This window comes from Suncus etruscus, chromosome 11 (genome assembly GCF_024139225.1).
Source record: "Suncus etruscus isolate mSunEtr1 chromosome 11, mSunEtr1.pri.cur, whole genome shotgun sequence".
NCBI lineage: Eukaryota > Metazoa > Chordata > Mammalia > Eulipotyphla > Soricidae > Suncus > Suncus etruscus.
In genome coordinates, this window is record NC_064858.1 from 4,345,322 (window position 1) to 4,367,493 (window position 22,172).

Consider the following 22,172-nt stretch of genomic DNA (forward strand, 5'->3'; position numbering starts at 1 on the left):
ATGATCCACCTAGCCTGCCAGCAGTGATTTCCTTGAGTGGCAGAGCCAGAGGAATTCCCCCTTGTGCACAGCAGACTGAAATAAGGTGTGATTCCTCCCTCTCACGGCCCAAAAACAGTCTATTCCTGACCTCTTATACCCCATGCATTTTCAGAACATAACCTCAATAGCCAGAACACACAATGAAGCCCCTCACGCATGATGCCACTCCCTGGCCCTCCTCCGGTCACCATCACCCCCACTCACCTGAGCAACTGCTGGATAAGCTGCACCAGAGGCAGGCACTGCTTTCCGGAAGATTCGTAGATGCCCGTGTTAATGAGGTCTTTGTCCAGCGGGGTCCGACTTCGGGTGAAACGTGGATGCATTCGCTCTCTCTTGCTCGTCAATTTCCTTCTCCTTCTGCGCTTCCTTTTTGGCTTCGATGTCCTGCACTCCAACGGCGAGAGGTGGGCACCATGTGGGTATCTTGGCAGTGGATGCGGCAGGGTCCAAGGGCTGAGGCCCTGACCCAGCTCCCTGCCTAACCACAAGCACACACTGATCCCTAGTGGCAAACCCCGCCCACCATTTCCACGGGACCAGGTGACGAGTGTCCAACTACTTCTCATGTTCCCTCACCCCTTCACTTAGCTTCTGGCTAGCACCTATGGCCACGTGACCTGCCCTCAACACGTGCATGTGGCATGAACCCCCAGAGTAGAGTCTAGGTCCCAGATCCCACCACTGATCATGAGGCAAAGGGCCGCAAACAAAGAACCTATAAGTTCACAGCTGCCTGCCAGGAATGACCTCTGAGCACCACTGGGCTGCAGTCAAAAACTGAGAGAGCCCCATCAGGGTGAGGAAAATGGAGCTTCGAGAGAAACGCAGAAGGATGGTAGTTCGAATCCTGGCGTCCCATATGGCCCCCGGTGCCTGCCAGGAGCTATTTCTGAGCAGATAGCCAGGAGTAACCCCTGAGCACCGCCGGGTGTGGCCCCAAAACCAAATTAAAAAAAAAAAGAAATGAGGGTGTTGGGGCTGGCCAGGTGTCATGCCTTGCAAGCGTCTAGCCAAGGAAGGACCACGGTTCGATCCCCCTGGCGTCCCATATGGTCCCCCCAAGCCAGGAGGCAATTTCTGAGCACTTAGCCAGGAGTAACCCCGAGCATCAAACCGGTGTGCCCGGAAAAACCAAAATCAAAAAAAAAAAAAAGAAAGAAAAGAAATGAGGTGTCTCTGAACTGATGAAGTGAACCTTCTGGTAGATCCTGAATGCTGCCCTCAGAATGCATAGAGAAGAGGCGGAGCGTGGGGATCACACTCAGCCCAGGTGTCAGCCGCACCTTGATCTCGGCAGTGATGGCAGCCACTCAAGGCTGGACTCCCAGCCCCGCCCGGTCCGCCATCAGGCTGCCCACCAGCAGGTCGATCATGAAGCGACGGCCTGGACTCACATTGACTTCGTTGCCTGAAACTGGACAGGGGGCAAACCGTCTTTGCCGGGCCAAGTGCCAGACCCACCCGCCACACACCACCCAGCCCGGCCCGTCTAGCTGGCCCCCGCCTGCCTACCTGCACACGGCAGGAGTGCCGAGAGTGCCCGGGCCCGCTCCTCGGCCTGTGGGCAGCAGCACGACCACGCCGCTCTGCAGGACAGCCTGGGCAGCACCCTGCACGGTGCCCAACACGCCCGCACTGCTGGCCAGGGCCACCACCGTCTGCTTCAGACTGCTGAGCAAGACACTGCCTAGCCCCAGCCCGAGGGCTTCAGGGTCCACCTGGTGGCTGATGGCAGCATGCAGCTAGAACGGGAGACAATTCTGGTCAGTTTAAAGGGATCGACCTTCAACGCTATTACAAGCAGGGAAAAGACCGATGACGTGCAATTCTGGAAACACAGTGGCTGCTCATGGTGGCTGGGAAGTCACAGCAAGGACGTTTAATGGGAGATTATTTTGGGGGGGGGGGGGTGTCACACCGGGCAGCACTCAGGGGTTCCTCCTGGCTCTACACTCAGAAATCGCTCCTGGCAGGCTCGGGGACCATATGGGATGCCAGGATTCGAACCACCGTCCTTCTGCATGCAAGGCAAATGCCCTACCTACATGCTATTTTTTCGGCCCCTGGGAGATTTTTAATTTAACTCTAATGGTGCAGGCATCAATGTATTACGGACAGAGAGGGGCCGGAAATATCAGCCAAGAGCAGACTCAAGTGCCTAGAGCTGACTCATGGGTCCCCGAAAGAAACCGAGGCCTTCCACAGGCCATGAGGTTTGCTGCTGTCCACTATCTCCTCACTCTTAGTCAACAGCAAGTCCCTGGCCTAGCGCCACAGTATAAGCGGAGGAGACCACCAGGCGTGATTCCCAAGAACAAGTGCGTACCTGCGTGACTCCTGGTCACTGCCAGGCCATGGCCCCAATAACTAAACAAAAATGAAAGCATAACTATGAGGGTTACAGAGAAAAACCCGAAAGGGAACCATATTATCCCCTCCCACAATGCCATATGCTAATCTCACCACGTGGTCAGACTCCACCCATACCTAGGAGGGGCTGAGGCCTTGGGACAGAAGAATATAGGGGATGGCCTGGGGCAGGGGAGAGATAAAGCAGACGCAGCCAGGATGGATCGGAGGGCAGCTGAGGAAGGCTGCTTAATAAAGCTTAGCTTAGAAGTCATGTGGAGAAACACACATGGCGGTTAGGGCCTTGAAATAAAGCTGGATGTCTCCTGAAACTTCAACTGACCGCCTGTGGATCATTTCTCCACCATTACCCTACAAACTTCAGACCTGCAGGCCGTAGGGGCTGCCGACACCGGGCCAAGCCGAAAAAGGCCTAACCCACCCAACTCTAGAACTTTATATTTTATATTTAAAACTACAGAACCAGAGAGAAGCAAATGCGCTCATGACACAATGGTGCTGATGTGAGGTATCCCCTCAGGAGATGGGTGACATCACTGAGCACAGGCCAGGCCTCGGGTACTATCCTCTGCTTACAGCAGACTTGGCAGACTCTGGAGCCGCAGAGACAGAGCAGCCCTAGTGGACTCCACCTGACCCATAGACCCTTGTCTTGCCAGTCAGCATTTGGACTGTGATGGGCAGACGTGGGTGCTGGACACCGAATAGAGCATGGGACTCCCACAGTGCCATTTCCTCAGGGCCAGAGTGCCAGACTGACTAGCAGTGTCTAAAAACCAAGATGCTGCCTTCCAGCATGGCCCGCAGGGCCCAGACCAGAGTCTCTTCAGCAGTGGCCACAGGCGATCTTTCCATCTGTGAGCAGCAGTCATTGAGGAGAGGAGGGGTGTGAAGAGGAGAGGAGGAGGTGAGAAGGAGAAGGAGGAGAAAAGGAAGAGAAAGAGAAGAGGAGGAGGAAGAGGTGAGTGAAGGTGAGGGCGGGAGGAGCAGTGGTACCTGAAGCCGAAGCAGATTCAGCGTGGCCACGGCCATACACTCCTTCTCCTGCGGCGGCGGCCAGTCGGCGGTGCCATCCATCCCCTCGCTCACCTGCCGGAGCAGAAGGTCCAGCTGCTCGAAGGTCAGCGAGCAGATGTCCACCACGAATGGGACCCGGAGGCCAATGGACCACTCGGAGCAGGAAGACCACGCAAAGCTCTGAAGAGGGAGAAGACAGTGCTGGGGTGGACAGAGCAAATGACCCACATATGGTCTGTCAGTTCTTGTGGAAACACATGTCATAGGAGACAGCTGGACAGGCCTTTGCCTCCCACCTTCCCATCTCTGTGCTCACTGCGCCCCATTGTGTTCTGCCACAGGGTCAGCACAAGGTTTTATTTTTTGTTTTTGGATCACCCCTGGCTGTGCTCAGCGGTTACTCCCTTAGACTCTGCGATCAGAAATCACTCCTGGCAGGCTCAGGGGGACATATTGGATGCCGGGATTCGAACCAACGTCCGTCCTGGATCAGCTGCTTACAAGGCAAATGCCCTAACTCTATGAATCTCTCCGGTCCCAGGTTTCTTTTAAAAACTGCTTCAGGGCCCGGAGAGATAGCACAGGGGCGTTTGCCTTGCAATGCAGCCGATCAGGACCCAAGGTGGGTGGTTCGAATCCCGGTGTCCCAATATGGTCCCCCGTGCCTGCCAGGAGCTATTTCTGAGCAGAACAGCCAGGAGTGACCCCTGAGCACCGCCGGGTGTGACCCAAAAAACCAAAAAAAAAAAAAAAACTGCTTCATTCTACAGGGTCAGAGCAATAGCACAGCAGGGCAAGAACTTTGCCTTGCACATGGGCAAGTCCTAATCCCTCATGTCCCAGGCACTGCCTGGGGAAATTCCTGAATGCAGAGAAAGGGTAACCCCTGAGCATCGCAAGTGTGTTCCAAAACCAAACTGAAAAATAAAAAATAATCCAGGCCCTGTATTCAAGGAACACTGTTCCAGGATTCAAGCGGGGGTTTATCCCAACTACCAATTTCAAGCTCCAACATAAAAAAGCCATCGCTACACTAAAACCTATCCACGGAAACTAGCTCAAGAACAACTGTGCGGTCAAATGGTTTGAGAGGAGGGGCTGTGAGATAGCACAGCAGTAGGGTGGCTTGCCTTGCACGCAGCTGACCCAAGATGGACCTAGGTTCCATCCTTGGCATCCAATATGGGTCCCCCGAGCCAGGAGCGATTTCTGAGCACAGAGCCAGGAACATCAAAGGGTGTGGTCAAAAAGCCAAAAAGCCCAACAACAACAACAACAACAAAAGGTTTTTGTTTTGTTTGTTTTTGGTTTTTTGTTTTCTGTTTATTTGTTTTTGGGCCACACACAGCAGTTACTCCTGGCTGTCTGCTCCAGAAATAGCTCCTGGCAGGCTCAGGGAACCATATGGGACACCGGGATTCAAACCAACCACCTTTGGTCCTGGATCGGGCTGCTTGCAGGGCAAACGCCGCTGAGCTATCTCTCCCGGGCCCCAACAAAAAAAGGTTTGAGAGGGAAAAAGCATGCAAAGAAATTCATCATCTACCCAATTGAGGCAGAGAAGGGGGGACTTGAGGAGTCACCCCTCATCTGATCTGATGAAAGACCAGCCCCACAGTCAGCTCTTGTGTTAAAAGCTGACTAACAGGGATCCCCTAAGGCCTCCCCTCGACCACGGCCATCTCCTTGCTGTTCTTCCTCAAGGGGCAAGTCACGCGAATAGGGCACCAGCACTGGCCCATGTGCCACAGCGGAAGAGGGAGAAACAGTAGGCGTGCGGGAGAGGAAGGAAGGAAACATAACTGTGCCCAAGGAAACTACCAAGAGATAGACAACATAGCCTAGAGGAGTGGTGAGTTCCGGTTGGGACAGTGGCCAAAACCAGCACGACTAGATAGTTCTTGGTGCTCCCTTGAAGGAAATGGCAGTCCCTGGGCTAGCGTTGGGAACAGTTACCTGCGCGGGCCCGCAAGCGATGCCCACAATGTGCTTGGTGTCCAGGCCTGGTAGGGCAGTGGGCTCTGCTTGGTCCACACGCAGCGTGTCAAAGTGCTGGCACTGGTCATTGCTCCCCCAGCTGTGGACCTCACTGTCCTCAGTGAGTGCCAGGCAGTGCGTGGAGCCTGCAGCCACGTCGATCACCCTTCTTCCCTAGAAGGAGGAAGGAGAGAAGAGAGAAGAGAGAACGAGTGATGCAGATGCCGCCGGCCTCCAGGCTGCCAACACAGGGGTCCCTCCTGAGGTCTCACTGGTGGGAGACAAAGACTGAACCTTGGCATCACAGCCCTTCTACTCCTGATGACCGTGTGTCAAGACCCACTGCTTTAAACAACTGCTGCTGAGAAATACTATCTGCATGTAGAGCAGTACGAGGCTGAAGGCCCAATCCATAGCACGGCGGGAGGGTGTTTACCTTGCACAGTCAACCCAGGTTTGATCCCAGGCATCCCAGAGTCTCCCGACCTTGCCAGGAGTGACCCAAGCACCACCAGGTTTGGTCCCAACCCCCCCCCCTAAAATAATAAACTAATGCTAGGCTATCTGAAAAAGACGGTTTGCTTCTCACTAAGAAAGAGGGAAGTTTTTGTTCTGGCTTTTCCTTGGGAGCCACACAGCAATATTCATGGGAATACCCCAGCTCAGTTCTCAGGAGGTAGTCTAGGCTATGTTCAGGAGACCATGTAGCACAGGGTTTGCATGCAGAAGGACGGTGGTTGGAACCCGGGCATCCCATATGGTCCCCTGAGCCTGCCAGGAGTGATTTCTGAGCGTAGAGCCAGGAGTAACCCCTGAGCACTGCTGGTAAAAAAAAATTGTTATGTTTTAAGGTATTTTTGGTTATTTGTTTGGGGGTTTTAGCATGTCTGGCAATGTTCAGGGACTACTTGTGGCTGGACATTTGGAATGACACTGCAGATGTGGTGGCTCCTTTTCCCCATCTAGACCCCCTTCCCCAAATGCTTTTTTCGTTTGTTTGTTTTGCTTTTGGGCTATACCTGGTGACACTCAGGGATTACGGGCTATGTGCTCAGAAATCACTCCTGGCTTGGGGGGCCATATGGGACACCAGGGGATCTAACTGTGGTCTGTCCTACTGCTTGCACTATCACTCCAGCCACTGGGTGCCGTTTTTTTTTTTTTTTTTTTTTTTTTTTTTTTTTGGTTTTTGGGTCACACCCAGCAGTGCTCAGGGGTTACTTCTGGCTCCACGCTCAGAAATCACCCCCAGCAGGCTCAGGGGACCATATGGGATGCCGGAATTCGAACCACCATCCTTCTGCATGAAAGGCAAATGCCTTACCTCCATGCTATCTCTCCAGGCCCGAATGCTTTTTTTTTTTTTTTTTTTTTTTTTGGTTTTTGGGCCACACCCAGCGTTGCTCAGGGGTTCCTCCTGGCTGTCTGCTCAGAAATAGCTCCTGGAAGGCACAGGGGACCCTATGGGACACTGGAATTCGAACCAACCACCTTTGGTCCTGGATCGGCTGCTTGCAAGGCAAACGCCGCTGTGCTATCTCTCCGGGCCAGAATGCTTTATTTTTAAACTCAAAGAATTCTCACCAGAAACCCAGAAACATCAACCCTGAGTCGAATGCAACTGGAAGCCTTCTCCCATGACTCCAGCCGTTCTGGGTCCCAACCCAGCCTAGCCTGGCCTGTTTCCACTATGCTCGGGGCTGCTACCCTGCTAGACCTGAACCACATGCAGGGCAGCAGTCGCTACTTGGATCCTCAAGTACCTGGAAGGCTGGGGGAGACAATTTCTAGGCTCCTCTGGAAGAAACGATAAGTCCCTACCTGACTTGTCAACTGCGCCCCTTGCAACACTAACAAAACCCAGTAGGCCTCCTAGCCAAATTCTGGGGGTTCGCTCAGGAGCCGCTGCTGAGGTGTTCACCCAGCAGATGGAGGAGGGTCTGACTGTTCGGGGAAATGGGAAGTCAAGGCCGCAACAGGTCATCCCCAGGCTCCTCCAAATCCAGGGCCCACCCATTGCCACCACTCTTTCCAATACAAACTACTTCCCTTGGGGCCAGGCGGTGGTGCTAGAGGTAAGGTGCCTGCCTTGCCTGCGCTAGCCTTGGATGGACCGCGGTTCGATCCCCCGGTTTCCCATATGGTCCCCCAAGCCAGGAGCGACTTCTGAGCGAATAGCCAGGAGTAACCCGAGCGTCACCGAGTGTGGCCCAAAACAAAACAAAACAAAAAAAAAAACTACTTCCCTTTTTGTTTTCGTTTTGTTTTGGTTTTGAGCCATAACCTGGCAGTAACTCAGGGGTTACTCCTGACTTTGTACTTAAAATCCCTCCTGGCAGGCTCGGGGCCATATGGGATACCGGGGATGGAACCTGGGTTGAACATGTGCAAGGCAAGCACCCTCCCCACTGTGCTATCATTCCAGGCCCCTTTTGCTATTTATCACTTCTGGGCCACACTCAGCAATGCTCAGGGCTTCCTCCTGGTTCTGCATTCAGTTCCTCAAGGAACCACATGGGATGCAGGGATGAAACCTGAGTCGATCGTGCAAGGCCAGCGCCCTGTTCACTGTCCTATGACCACCCACTCTCTGATTATCATGTGCCCTAACCAGATGTGATGGGAGGAAGTCCCTGTCAGAACACGGGGGAAGCAGCCCGCACCTTGCAGGCCTTCCAGGAGCTTGGGGTAGCGCACGTGTTCCTCCGTGCCGTGGCCCAGCCGCTGGTCTGTCGCCTTTGCCCCACGAGTACACCTGCCCGTCCTTGGTCAGCGCGATGGAGAACTGGCTCCCGCAGCGGACCTTTACCACGTCGAGGTCCTGGAGCTTCTCGATCAGCTTCGGGGTCTTGCAGCCGTCACTGCCGCCTCGGCCCAGCTTCCCGTAGTCACCATCGCCCCAGGACCACACCTGACCTGGAGATGCGAACAAGGGCAAGCAAAACGGGACTCGGTTCAGGTCAGCTGGGCCAGGACCTACCCAAGGGGAGAGGGAGGCACTGAAGCCGGATGCTGAGAAAGTGCGTTTGTGTTCGGGACTACACCCAGCAGTGTTTAGGATGCCAGGGGTCCTGCCGAGGCCCAAAAAGAATTGGGTTCGAGGGAAGGCGCACGCCCTCCCTCCCTTCTACGCCTTCTCTCCCACCCAAGTTTTCCAATGTCCAAAATGCCAGTTTCATTCCCAATTTTTTTCCAGTTCCAATAAAATTCCCAACTAGAAATGGTGATCAATGATCATTTATGATATGCTCTCAGAGGGTCAGAGAGACTATGAGACAAGTTTCAAGTTCCAATTCCTGGAAGTTCAGGGCCACTGGTGAAGATGGAAAGTCGAAGCACAGGACCGCCCCCAGAGCCCCTCCTCCTGAACCCCCAGAGTACCCCCTACCCACCAATTCCACATATCCCCACACACCATTCTCTGTTACCCGCCAATGTCTGTGCAATCCCCACTCCCACAGGCCACATCGATGACTTTCAGCCCTTTAAGGCCGGCGACCAGCATGGGCACAGCCTCATCTTCACTGGAGCCTGGAACACACACATGGCCACCGGGTCAATGAGCCACTACCTGGCCGTGCTCTAGCCCCAGTCCCAGCTCATGCAGTGGGGATGCCCCGTGTTGCCCTCCTCCTGCAGGGGTCCCCCCCCAGTGCAATGCCCCCCAGCACACACCGTGGCCCAGCCGCCCATAGTTGCCGCGACCCCAGGTGTAGAGCTCGCCCTCGGCCGTGATGGCCGCGCTGTAGGTGCTGCCACAGGCGATGTGCACCACGTGCTTGCCCCGCTTGCTTGCCCGAGAAGGCCGAGATCACCTTGGGCTCCTCCAGAGGCCTGTGGAGATGGAGGGAACCAACCGGGGGGCCCAGTCAGCGCTTCCCACAGCACAACCCCTAGGGCGCCCAGGCAGACTCCTTCCCTGACCCCGCCCAGTGTGAGGCAGGGGTCCAGCACCAAGCCTGGGAGAGAGCGGGCAGCTGTTGGAAGACACATTCAAGCTGCCAGCAGCACCACTCGCACGGCCAAGCAACAGCCTATCCTCTGGGCAGACACGCTTGGAACCCAGGACACACCAGACATGCCCCAGATGGGCAGGGGAGGCCAAGGCTGGGAGAGCGGGGAGACTGTGGCAGGGCCCAGGGAATCATTTCCAGCTACTTAACCAAGACACTTGGTCACAGAATGGAAGCAGACTATGACCGTCCTAGATGGGGACAAGACCGCCACAAAGCCCACCCCACAGACCACACATCAGGCCACCCCAAGCTTCTCTGAGCACAGACAGCTCATTCAGAACCCTACTGGAAACACCGGCCTTCCTCCTTCTCTCTCTCCCTCCCTCCATCCATCCAGCCGCATGCAGCCCTGAGCCCAGGAGCCGGCTCTTCTCAACCTTGCCCAGCTCCGGCTCAGGCCTGCAGGGAGCAGGTTGCGGGGTCAGTAGAGATGGGAACCTCCCGTCCCCTCCAGTGGGCAAATCTCTCCTCACTCACTTCTCACCACATGCGGAGGCCCCAACGGCCTTTTAACTGATGCAGCAACACACACAAAAAAAATCCTACTTGCTGCCTGCTTCCTGATCCCTCATAGTAACCATAACTCCCGAAAGATACAAGGAAAATAAAAGATGGTATGGTAATAATATCCAAGGACAATAGAAATGGGGGCTAGGAGGACCAGTTCATGGTAGAAAGCTCGCCACAAATATTACTGAGTTAGAGTAGAAGAGGGACAGTGGTTCGAATCCCGGCATCCCATATGGTCCCCCGAGCCTGCCAGGAGCTATTTCTGAGCAGAGAGCCAGGAGGAACCCCTGAGCACTGCCGGGTGGGACCCAAAAATAAAAAAAATTTAAAAAATTAAACTGATCACTCTGAACAAGAACTGGGTGCTGAAAGGAGATGATATTTATATGTGTACAGTACCTCTTCACTAGAAATAATATAAAGGACAATGTCAAAAAAGAAAAAGAGAGAGAAATAAAATGCCTGCCCAGGAGGCAGGTAGGGGAAGGTGGATGGAATGGAAACTGGGGACATTGCTGGCAGGAAATGTGTCCTGGTGAAGGATGGTGTACAATATATGACTGAAACTCAACCATGAACAATTCTGTAACCACATTGCTTAAATCAACCAATTATTTTTCTTTTTTTTTTTTTTTTTTTTTTGGTTTTTGGACCATACCTATTTGACGCTCAGCGGGTTATTCCTGGTTATGCGCTCAGAAATCGCCCCTGGCTTGGGGGGGACCATATGGGGATGCCGGGGGATTGAACCACGGTCCTTCCTTGGCTACCGCTTGCAAGGCAGACACCTTACCTCTAGTGCAACCTTCCTGGCCCCAAATCAACCAATTATTAAAAAAAATAAAATAAACTCAGGGCCGAAGAGACAGCACAGCGGTTGAGCGTTTGCCTTGCATGCAGGATGGACCTGGGTTCAATTCCCAGCATCCCATCTGGTCCCCTCAACTCGCCAGGAACGATATCTGAGCGCAGAGCCAGGAGTAACTCCTGAGCGACATCGGGTGTGTGTGTGACCCAAAAACCAAAAAAAATTAAAATTAAAATTAAAAAATAAAATAAATTCTGAGGGGCCAGAGCTACAGCACAGTGGTAGTTTTGTCTTGCATATAGCCGACCCAGGACAGACCAGGGTTCAATTCCCAGAATCCCATACGGTCCACTGAGTCTGCCAGGAGCAATATCTGAGCGCAGAGCCAGGAGGAACCCCTGAGCGTTGCTGGGTGTGGCCCCAAAACCAAAGAAACATTGGCTTTGGCATAGATGACAATGATACAAAAGTTCAAGGGAGGGCCCAGAGAGATAACACAGTGGCGTTTGCCTTGCAAGCAGCCGATCCAGGACCAAAGGTGGTTGGTTCAAATCCCGGTGTCCCATATGGTCCCCCGTGCCTGCCAGGAGCTATTTCTGAGCAGACAGCCAGGAGTAATCCCTGAGCAATGCCGGATGTGGCCCAAAAAACAAAAAAAAAAATGTTCAAGGGAAAGGGGGTGGTGTCTCCCCTTCCAGGGAGATATGGCAGTGTAGAGTGCAGCTGAGGGAAGGGCCTGTGGTCAGACAGACATAGTCATAGTCTAGAGCACCCCATGGCAGCGTCTAGGTGGCTTCAGAACACAGGAAAGGAGGCAACAGGCAGGGCCATACGTACACAGTGTCCCCGTGGCCCAGCCGCCCGCCGTCCCCACAGCCCCACGAGAAGACCTCTCCAGTGGCTGCCAGGGCAAGGTAGTGGTGGCCATCGGAGTGGGCCGCGATCTTGACGATGTTCCGCGAGGCCAGGCCCTGCACCAGCTGCGGCGCCTGCAGGAGGGACACCGGGAGGTGAGAGAAGGTCCAGATCACAGGAAGCATCGTGCATCCACCCAGACAGGGGGAGGGGAGCCCCAGGTGACAGAGCTTTTCCTGTGTCACTCCATCTGCTGCCCTTGTCTCATCTGTGCCTGATCGATGCCACAGGAAGTCAAATCAACAGAATCTGTTGGCTAATGTTGGCAACCATGGCCAACCATGAGGACTCCTCTGTCAAGTTTCTGATCTATTCTGGGGGGGTCACTCTTAGCAGGCTTGGAGGATCCTATGGGATGTCAGGGATCAACCCGGGTCAGCCCTGTGCAAGGCAAGGGCCCTCCCTACTGTGCATCACTCAAGAGCCTTGCAGTTTCTGATGTTAGATGATAGCCTGCTTTTACTAAAAACAAAGGCATTTTCCCAACTTCCTCTTTCCTTTTCGCGTATCCTAATATGTAAAAGTCTGCCTGGATCTCACTCGGACCCTCCCTTGCCCAGCTAAATTTGTACTGGGAGGATAAAGAAAGGTTAGCTTGGTGCCTGGAGAGAGACCATGAGGCAAGAAGCAAACCAACTCCATGATTTCTCTCATGACCGGCTCAGTTTATTCATCCTTCCCGGTCACCCTGCTTCAGACCCATCCACCTGGGGCTGGAAATATGGCACGTGGGGTGATTTCACACTGATCTTCATGTAGTTCCCAAGATGCCCCAGGTGCCCAGCGAGACCACAGAGCATGAGAAACAGGTGGGACACCAACGGGCACCCACCAGCGTGTCACTGTTGTAGGCCTGTGTGTACACCCGGCCGTTGCGCGACAGGATGAGGAAGCGCTTCTCGGCGCAGGCAATCTGCGTGACGCCCAGGTTGGCGAGGCCTTCGCACTGGATGGGGCCAATGACGTTGGCATAGTACTTCCACCCAATCAGGCCCCAGCCGATGAGCTCCTGCAACGAGCCCTGAGAGAGATGAGGGAGGAATAAAGCACTGAGTCCAAAGAAATGCATCATTTCCTATGTCCCACCATGCACCACCAAAGCACAGTAAAATAAAAACAAAAGCAAAGAGGAACTGGGAACAACACAGAAGGAAGGACACTTGCCCTGTCATGGGGCCAATGACATGGGGCTGGCTGACTCGGGTTTGATGACCACAGGGTCCCCTGAGCCAGCCAGGGGTGAGCCCTGAGTGAAGAGCCAGGAGTTAACCCTGAGCACTGCAGGGTGTGGCCCAAACTCAAACCCAAAAAAAGTTTTTAAAAGGGAAAGAGATTGAGGGGTAAGGGAAGACTCAAGTGGAAGAGTGCAAGGTTAGAAGGACTCAGTCCCATCCCTAGCACCATAGGGCCAAGGAGCATCATGGGGGTCAGGGGAGGGGTATTAGAAACTAAGTAATAAAAGGGGTGATACCAAGTATTGACTGAGTGAGGAGTAGCAAGAGAGGATACGGGAAGGTGAAAGGGCATCTCTGTGTTTATCGTGGGTCTGGGAAGCATGAACACATGAGGCTATTAGATAATCTACTGGCCCTAAAACAAGCTATTCTTAGTGCCACCCAGAAGCATCAGGAAAACCTGGGCTCCAGGGCCGAGCTCAGTGCAGTGTGGCGGCCTCATGCCTTGCCAGGTTTGACCCCCAGAATCCCCACAGGTTGCTCCCAGAGCAGGACAACTGTGATTCCTGAGTGCAGAGCCAGAAGTAACTCCTGAGTCTGAATGACTGCACGAAAGCCGGCCAGGCCCACTCTGTCTGGGCGTGTGGGAGACCCCAAGTTCAGGGTTGGCCCTAGCAAGGCTTCGAGTAGCTCCAGCTCTGCCCTGAGGGAGCTCCCAATCCTAGGAGGAAGAACAGGCCAACTCATAGGGTGGGCAGCAGTGGCCTCCCCAGAGACACCTGGACTCCCGTGTCAGCAAGCCTCAGCCAACAGCACCAACTCCTATGAGGGGGAAAGCTGTGAGCCCCATGGGGCCCTGGGGTAAGAAGCGGGGGGACTGACCTTGTGTGAGGTTGGGGAGCTGCAGAGTGGCGGCATACAGGGGGTGGCCAGGCGGTCCAGGTGGGCCATCACCACCACCGCCGTCTGCCGAAGGTCAATGGCGAGCTCGTTGTCCTGAGGGAGCGTCAGGTAGCGCAGGAAACTCTCGTTGGGGCTGAGTGGGCCCGTCAGGAGCTGGCAGGGGACAGAAGGTGAGCTGTGGACACCAGGACTGGGGGCGAGGGGCTGGATGGGCACGTGTAGCCAGACACAAGCAGACACATACATGCCGTCTGGACCTGGCCCAAACACATGAAACTAAAAGCCTCCCACTAAGGCACACAAGGGCCTGGCTGTGACCTCCTCCTCTGGTGGCTGCAGAGACCCTGGCATACCCGTGGGAACTGTGGTCACACCCACCCACTGCTGCCATCAGAAGCAAATACTGACATCCCCAGAGACAGCCAGCACCCTGGACAGCGGCCTGATGGGACTCACTGAGCTTGGCAGCCCTCAGAGGAAAACGGTACTTACATGGGGGTCCCCCTCAGCGTGGGGGTTGTCCTTGCTGCACAGGATGCTCTGGAACCTCTGTAGCAGAGGCAGCAGGGGGGCACTGGTGCCCTGCGCTGACCGCTCGTTGTCCGTCTCCCGCGTCCCATTGTCCCACAGCTGCTGCAACAGCAGGATGGCGGACAGCATCTGGCTGAAAGGCAAGCATGGGGGTGCTCAAGTCACCCTTAGGACACCACAGGCTCCAACAGGGAGGAACACAGCGCCCTCAGCAACCAGGAGGCAGTTCTTACACGGGGAAGGGTGACAGGCAGGGAGGCAGATTTTACAGGGGGAAAGGGTGATGGGAAAATCACGACAGGCAGGAACATCACGGGGCAGCAATGATGAGATTCTAACAGAACATTGGCATTGTGGGTCGGAGAGATAGCACAGTAGTAGGATATTAGCCTTGCACACAGATGACCCAGGATAGAGCTGGGTTTGATTCCCGGCATCCCTTATAGTCCCCCAAGCCTGCCAAGAGTGATTTTTGAGCCCAGAGCCAGGAGGAACTGCTGAGCACAGCCAGGTGTGGCCCAAAAATAAAAAAATAAAAAAGGGAAACTGGCATTGTTAGTTGAAGGCGGAATCTACCTTCAACCAAAAACTAGAAAACCAGTTCAGGAGCTTCAATACCACGTTCTACACATTTCTAAAACTTTTTCATTTGGGGGTCACACCTGGTGGTGCTCAAAGGTTATTCCCAGCTCTGCACGAAGGAGTCACTCCTGGAGGGTTTAAGGCAGTGGTCGGCAACCTGTGGCTCGAGAGCCACATACGGCTCTTTACACTTTTTAATGCGGCTCTTCTGTGTGCCAGGCGGCGGCTCCAGGAGTCAGGACTCTGTTCCTAGCCTCTGTCAGTGTGCGTCCTGTGTGGCTCTCAAAATAAATTTCAATCGTGGTTTTGGCGAGATTTGGCTCCGTTGAAAAAAAAGGTTGCCCACCACTGGTTTAAGGGACCATATGGGACGCCAAGGGACTGAGCCTAGCTAGACTGGAGCATGCCAGGCAAATGTCCTCCCTGCTGTCCTACAACTCTGGCCCTGATTTCTAGGACTTAAAGAGAACAGAATGAGGGAGAAGAGACAGAAGGAGCCTAGGTTTGAACCCCCAAGAACTATAGTGTCAAACCCCCCCCCCTCCAAAAATCACGATAGTGATTTGAAGAAAATCTAAGAGAAACTCCAGAATAGCACCTGGAAGCTGAAATGGGAGGAGGGGCGTACACCCCAGCAGGAAGGAGAAGAAAAAGGGAACCATTTTTGCTGCAGCCACCCCACCCCAGCACCTCACCTCAGCGTGCCCCTCTGCACAGCGAGCTCCAGCAGGATGGCCAGTGCCAGATGCTGGTCCTGAAGAGGGATGGCACTGCCCGGCCCCTTGCTGCCAGGCGTCCCGTGTACGTCCCTGAAATGACAGCAGGTGTCAGAGGTGGCCCAGGAGCTTCCTGCAGCCCCTCATGGGAAGTCGAATCTCTTGGGCTAGCTGCACGTGCTCTGCCCAGAGGTTTTCTGAGTGCATGAGTAGCGTGTGAAGACCCATTTCTATGAACGCCGCCGCATCCTGGGATGCAGCGAGATGACGGCAGATGCTTCTGGCTGCTTAGGACGCTGACATCATTCCTGGGCACAGAAGCACTTGTCTGCTCGACCAAGGTCAACGTTGGGCTTTGGATCCCCAATGCCATCAAGTCCCCTCCCTCCCCTCCATAGCTACAGTTGCAAAATTCAAGTTACACAGACACCGGGGTGCCCCCCTCGTGCGGTGGTTCATGTCTAGAAATCACTAGCAGTACCAAAGACCATAAACAGCTATTGAAAGGTGGGTTGTGCGTTCCACACACATGGGAGAGGGATTCCCATGGATTCCCTGTCTGGGTAGGTTAAGAGATGCAGGTCAAGTAGCAACTCCAACGCAGGACTATATCCATACACATTGGGAAGAGGAGGCCAGAGACTCACACCGCAAGCTGTTCACCCACAAGCCAGTCGCTCTACCACGTGGAACCACAAGCCAAGATGGCAGCCAACCCTCTAGGCAGCCAGAGTAGCCTTTATTGGGATAAATAAAGCCCACCTCTAAGAGGAGGGGAAAAAGCCAGATGAAGAGGCAATGGGGAAACATCTTTTTAACAAGAAAACCAAAGGAACCAATCAAAAGACATTTAATTAGAAGGCAATATGAGGACCAATCCAAAGGCCTCTAACAAAAAACCAGCAGAGCTGCCAGGCTGCACTTGGCAAAGTCATAGCTCCAAGCTGCCAAGGTGAACACTGGTGAGCGCCATCTCCCAGACCACGAGGGTTTAAGCAACTTGGAGCCTACTAGGAGTAGGGGGCACCCATAGATTTGCGCCTGAACTCTCCACCTCTCCTCTTCCCAAAGGATATGTGTTTTATTTTTGTTTTGTTTTGTCTGTCTTGTTGGGTGGCCACACCTGACAGTGCTCAGGGTTTACTTTTGCCTCTACACTCAGGGATCACTCCTGGCAGGCTAAGGGGACCATCTAGGATGCCAGGGATTGAACCCAGGATAGTTGTGTGCAAAAGAAAAGCCCTCCCAGAGGGTCCTGGATACATTTTTCTTTAAAGTGAAGAAAACCATAACACAAGGCAGAGCAACCAAAATCAGGATGCAAGGTTCAGATTCTGTATTGACTAGATGAGTGTTGGCCTCGAAGTTCTGAGGCTGAAAGGCAGAAGTCTGAGGGTGGTCATCCAGGGGAGCCCCATTACTCAGAATGAAGGAGCTGCAAAGAAGGCAAAAAGAGCACTCACCCGGTGACCACAGAGCGCAGGAAGCGAGTGGCCCTCTCCACCACCTCCAGCCACACGGAGGACACGGCACTCTCATCGAAGAGGGAGGCCTCGGGCAGGGCACGGAGTGCGTCCAGGGATTCCTGCAGCAGCTCGCTGCATAGGTCGGCGTCCTCCCCTGGGAAAAAGGCACGGTCAGGGACGCGTATTCACCTAGCCTTGTGCCTCAGTGGCCAGCACAGCCCCCTAGGCAGGCTGTGTTTTCCGTGGCCTGTGTCCCAGCAGGGAAGCACCCAGCTGTGGCAGCAGGCCCAGGCACTATGACTGAGCAGGCTCAGCGGCACAGCACAGACCAACTCCTCTGTGAACCAATATGGAGGATGGGTCTGGGGCCTGCAGTGCAGGAGCGAGAAGAGAAGCTGGTGGCAGACACGTACCTGAGCGCCAGGCTCGGCGCAGGAAGGCGAAGGCAAAGGAGAGTGCCGCGCGGGAGCCCACCCTGGCCAGTCCTTCCACGCCCTTGCCAGTGGGCCGGGAGCTGCAGAAGACACACAGAGGGAGACGGGAGACATAGTCAGACAAGAAACGAAAAAGCACAGCCAAAGCGTCACCACCAGTGGGGTCTGCACCATGCCATGCACCAGGCCTCTTGGTCTCTGTGACAGGGGTAGTGATTACAGGTAAAAAAAACTAAGATGGTGGGACTGTGGGCTTTGTTTTCCCAATAAAGTCTCCCTGGGAACACCAGAGAGGAAGTCGCCATCTTAGCTAGCCGTTCCTTGTGGTGGAGCTGCTAGCTTGTGGGGTTCAGCTTGCAGTGTGGGTTCCTGGCTTGTTTTTTTTCCCAATCGTGTGTGTGGATTATTTTCTGCTCCAGAATCACTAACAAATTTGTGTCTTTCATTCCACCCAATCGGGGGCATGAGAGTCTTGCTCCCTTGCTGGGGTTTGTGGAATACCCCAATACTTCACAGGGCCGCAGTGACAGAACAGCAGGGAGGGTGTTTGCCTTGTATGTGACTGACCCAGACTCAAACCCCGGCCTCCCATATGGTCTCTATGCACTGTCAGGAGTGACTCCTGAGTACAGTGCCAGCAATCAGCGCTGAGCACCGCCGGGTGTGGACCCCTCAGGAAACCATAATCAAATAAACTCTCCTGACTGTCTGCAGCCTCTGACAGAAAGGATGACATAGTTGCCGTGGCCCATTTGTACTGTGCAAATTCTCCAGACTAAATGAAATGCACACTGCAGGAAAGCAGGAATGAAATGACTCCAATGACTAAAGAGACTCAGCTGAAGAAAGTCTTATATATGTGAAAGTACCCTAAAGGAGAGTGACTGGAGTTTGGGCTGGCTTCCTTCTGCTGCTCACTCTTACCATTTTTTGTCAGCTGGTGGCAGGGGGGACACTGCCGCTTTTCCACCGGGTCCTAACACTCTCCTGGAAGACCGTGCGGTTCAGGGCGATGAAGTAGCGTTCCAGGATCACCAACCTCTGTTTGAGCCTCAGCGCCGAGAGCGTGGTGGTGGCAGCCTGCACGGCCAGGGCCTGCTGCTCCTTCACGAGCACCGCGAGACAGGCTTTCAGCTCGCTCACATCTGTGGGGAGACGCACAAGCATCAGGGGGCTCTATGCTCATTGCAGCTGTGTCGGCACAGCCAGGGGGGGAACAAGGGGGCCAGAGCAATAGTCAACCCAGGGCCAACCCGGGTTCATATCCAGCATCCAATAGGGTCCCCTGAGCACTGCCAAAAGTAGGCCCTGAACACTGCCTGGTGTGGCCCAAACACCCAAAAAATAAAATTTTTTTTTCAATAAAAATAAGTAAAAGAGGGGCCGGGAAGGTGGCGCTAGAGTTAAGGTGTCTGCCTTGCAAGCGCTAGCATAGGACGGACCGCGGTTCGATCCCCCGGTGTCCCATATGGTCCCCCCAAGCCAGGAGCGATTTCTGAGCGCATAGCCAGGAGTAACCCCTGAGCGTCAAACGGGTGTGGCCCAAAAATCAAAAAAAAAAAAAAAAATAAGTAAAAGAGGGAGCAGGAGAGATAGCACAGAGGTAGGGCATTTGCCTTACATGCAGAAGGACAGTGGTTCGAATCCCGGCATTCCTATAGTCCCCTGAGCCTGCCGGGGGTGATTTCTGAGTGTAGAACCAGAAGTAAGCCCTGAGTGCTGCTGGGTGTGACCCAAAAAACAAACAAAAAAAAAAAAGAAGTAAAAGAAAGGAAAAGCTGCAGAGCAGTAACTGATCAATGATCAAAATCCACAAAGCTGAGTGTCCAGGGCCGGAGCAATAGCACAGCAGGATGGACAGTGGTTCAAAGCCCGGCATCCATATGGTCCTCCGAGCCTGGCAGGAGTGACCCAAAAACCAAAAACCAAAAACCAAAAAAAAAAAAAAAAATGCTGAGTGTCTGTCTGCTAGAACCTTCCTCAGCCTTAGAGAAAAGGAACCAGAGTCACTTGTCCACAAAACTTATGAGTCAACAAGACACTGAGAGGAAAATATACCCAGTAAGATCAATAGCTCGGCAGCCATCTTTGACAGACTGGAGAGGACAGAAAGACAAGCCAAAACCCTAATGCCAAGAAATGTCCGGCAGGGCCCACGGTGACAGGGCACCAGAGGACCAGTTTGCGAAGGATAGTTTCAGCATGAAGAGGCAGGGGGTGAGTCCAGCCCCATAAACAGACCATTCAGCAAGTCGGCCTCCCTGAAACAGCCATTCCAGTGCCACCACAGTGGGGCTGGCAAGAGACTATGGCAGCGCCTCTTTCGGCTTACCCAGACCCTGGGACTGAGAGAAAAGGCTGCTGCAGGCACAGGCACCCATACCTGGCTGTCGGCCCCACACCCAGCTCTCCAGGATGGCCTTGGCCCGACAGGTCGGCACAGGCGTTTCCTCCTCATCCTTTTTCTCTTTGTCGCTTGCATCTTCTTTCTTTGCCCCGCTCTGGCCATCCACACTGTCATCTGGAAAAAGTCGCTTTTGCATTAGTCGCTGCACATTAGATTTAAGACCTGGTGGGCCCCTGGCCTTGCTGGCTTGGCCGTGGCGCCATGAAAGGGGCTGCATGACAGGGACATGGGACATGCATGACAGGATGAAGGACAGGCCCAGACTCCATCAGTGTGGGGGCCACAGCCAGCACTGATCAGGAGCTGTTGCTGACTCTGTACTCAGGGGGGACTGCCGGTGTGGTACTAAGAGATTCACCATAGAACCAGGGTTGTGGCCCCACCCCCTTCCTATGCAACTTGATATTACCTGCAAGACCCCGCCCATTTGTGGGAGGGGTCTGGGAAAGGTAGATAAGGCCTTTGACCAAGAGGATGAAGCCCCTTTTGCCAGCATGGAGAGGTATGAGGAAAAGACATGGCCAGACAAGTTAAGACGCAGGGCAAGCTAAGGATAGCATGTATAAATGGTTGAGATTGACCACACGTGTGGTGGATAGGGTATGAATAAAACTGATACTTCCTGATGCCTGTCTCTGGATGAGTCTGATTCCGCCATTCACCTAAACCTGGGACCCGCCAGCTGAATGGGGGTTACGGAGCCATGTGGCCTGGGATGGCAGAGAAAGGTCCCACCATTTGTCCCATCACCATCCACCTCCATCCATCTACCATCTAGCTCCATCCTTAATTACCAGCTCCATCCTTAATTATTTAATTCAACACAGGGTGACTGTCACAGAGCTCTCCTGGCCCTAGGGTTCCCTGAGTCCTTGTTAGACGGCAGCCCAGATCTAAGGCTAACACCTGTTAAGTTCCAGCTTCTGCCATGTGTAGCCCAAATACTCAAAGGTAAGTAAATAAACTTAAGTAAACACAAGCACATTAAGAAAACAATTTGGGCCGGGTAGGTGGCGCTGGAGGTAAGGTGTCTGCCTTGCAAGCGCTAGCCAAGGAAGGACTGCGGTTCGATCCCCCGGCGTCCCATATGGTCCCCCCCAAGCCAGGGGCGATTTCTGAGCACATAGCCAGGAGTAACCCCTGAGCGTCAAACGGGTGTGGCCCAAAAACCAAAAAAAAAAAAAAAAAAAAAAAGAAAAAGAAAACAATTTGGGGGCCTGGACAGATAGCACAGCGGCGTTTGCCTTGCAAGCAGCCGATCCAGGACCAAAGGTGGTTGGTTCGAATCCCGGCGTCCCATAGGGTCCCCCGTGCTTGCCAGGAGCAATTTCTGAGCAGACAGCCAGGAGTAACGCCTGAGCGCTGCCAGGTGTGACCCAAAAACCAAAAACCAAAAAAAAAAAAAGAAAAAAAAAAGAAAACAATTTGGGGTCGGCAGGTAGCGCTAGAGGTAAAGTGTCTGCCTTGCAAGCGCTAGCCAAGGAAGGACCGCAGTTCGATCCCCCGGAGTCCCATATGGTTCCCCCCAAGCCAGGGGCAATTTCTGAGCTCTTAGCCAGGAGTAGCCCCTGAGCATCAAACGGGTGTGGCTCAAAAAAAAAAAAAACAAAAAAAAAAAACAAAAACAATTCAGGGGCCGGAGCATGGGGCTGATCCAGAAGGGACCCTGTTTGATTCCCGGCATCCCATAGGGTCCCCCAGCCTGCCAGAGACAATTTCTGAGTGCAGAGCCAGGAGAACCCCTGAACTCTGCTGGGTGTGGCCCAAAAACCAATCAATAAATGAATCATTCATTCAATAGATAAAGTTTAAAAAAATAATAAATAAAGAAAATTAATAAATAATAAATAATAAATAATAATAAATAAATAAATAATAAAATTAATAAAGAAAATCAATTCAGGGACCAAAACAATATAGCACAGTGGTAGGGCATTTGCCTTGCATGTGGCCAACCCAGAATGGACCCTAGTTCGATCCCCGGCATCCCATATGGTTCCGAGCCAAGAGTAATTACATTTTTGGGGGGGGGGGCACACCCGGTGACACTCAGGGGTTATTCTGGGCTATGTGCTCAGAAATCACTCCTAGCTTGGGGGACCATATGGAACCATATGGGGACCATATGAGGATCAAATAGCAGTCCGCCCTGGGTCAGCCACGTGCAAGGCAAATGCCCTATCGCTGCTCATCACTCCAGCCCGTCTAGGAGTGATTTCTGAACACAGAGCCAGGAGTAATCCAAGTGCCAATGGGTGTGGCTCAAACCCCCCCACACAAAAGAAAATCAATTCAAGGGA

The 22,172-nt window shown here is 53.6% G+C and overlaps 1 protein-coding gene across 1 annotated transcript in view; it reads right to left on the reverse strand.

Annotated features, from left to right (window-relative positions):
- Positions 1-22,172, reverse strand: part of HERC2 (HECT and RLD domain containing E3 ubiquitin protein ligase 2) — a 110,604-nt gene that overhangs the window by 72,698 nt on the left and 15,734 nt on the right. The window contains 24 exon segments of the mRNA XM_049782721.1: positions 247-350; positions 352-429; positions 1,329-1,459; positions 1,558-1,603; positions 1,605-1,787; positions 3,412-3,612; positions 5,389-5,578; positions 7,652-7,655; positions 8,073-8,139; positions 8,141-8,325; positions 8,825-8,837; positions 8,840-8,940; positions 9,085-9,193; positions 9,195-9,243; positions 11,581-11,732; positions 12,491-12,679; positions 13,716-13,889; positions 14,229-14,400; positions 15,545-15,658; positions 17,029-17,185; positions 17,445-17,545; positions 18,390-18,415; positions 18,417-18,610; positions 19,849-19,986. Coding sequence (XP_049638678.1) covers positions 247-350; positions 352-429; positions 1,329-1,459; positions 1,558-1,603; positions 1,605-1,787; positions 3,412-3,612; positions 5,389-5,578; positions 7,652-7,655; positions 8,073-8,139; positions 8,141-8,325; positions 8,825-8,837; positions 8,840-8,940; positions 9,085-9,193; positions 9,195-9,243; positions 11,581-11,732; positions 12,491-12,679; positions 13,716-13,889; positions 14,229-14,400; positions 15,545-15,658; positions 17,029-17,185; positions 17,445-17,545; positions 18,390-18,415; positions 18,417-18,610; positions 19,849-19,986 — 2,878 coding nt within the window.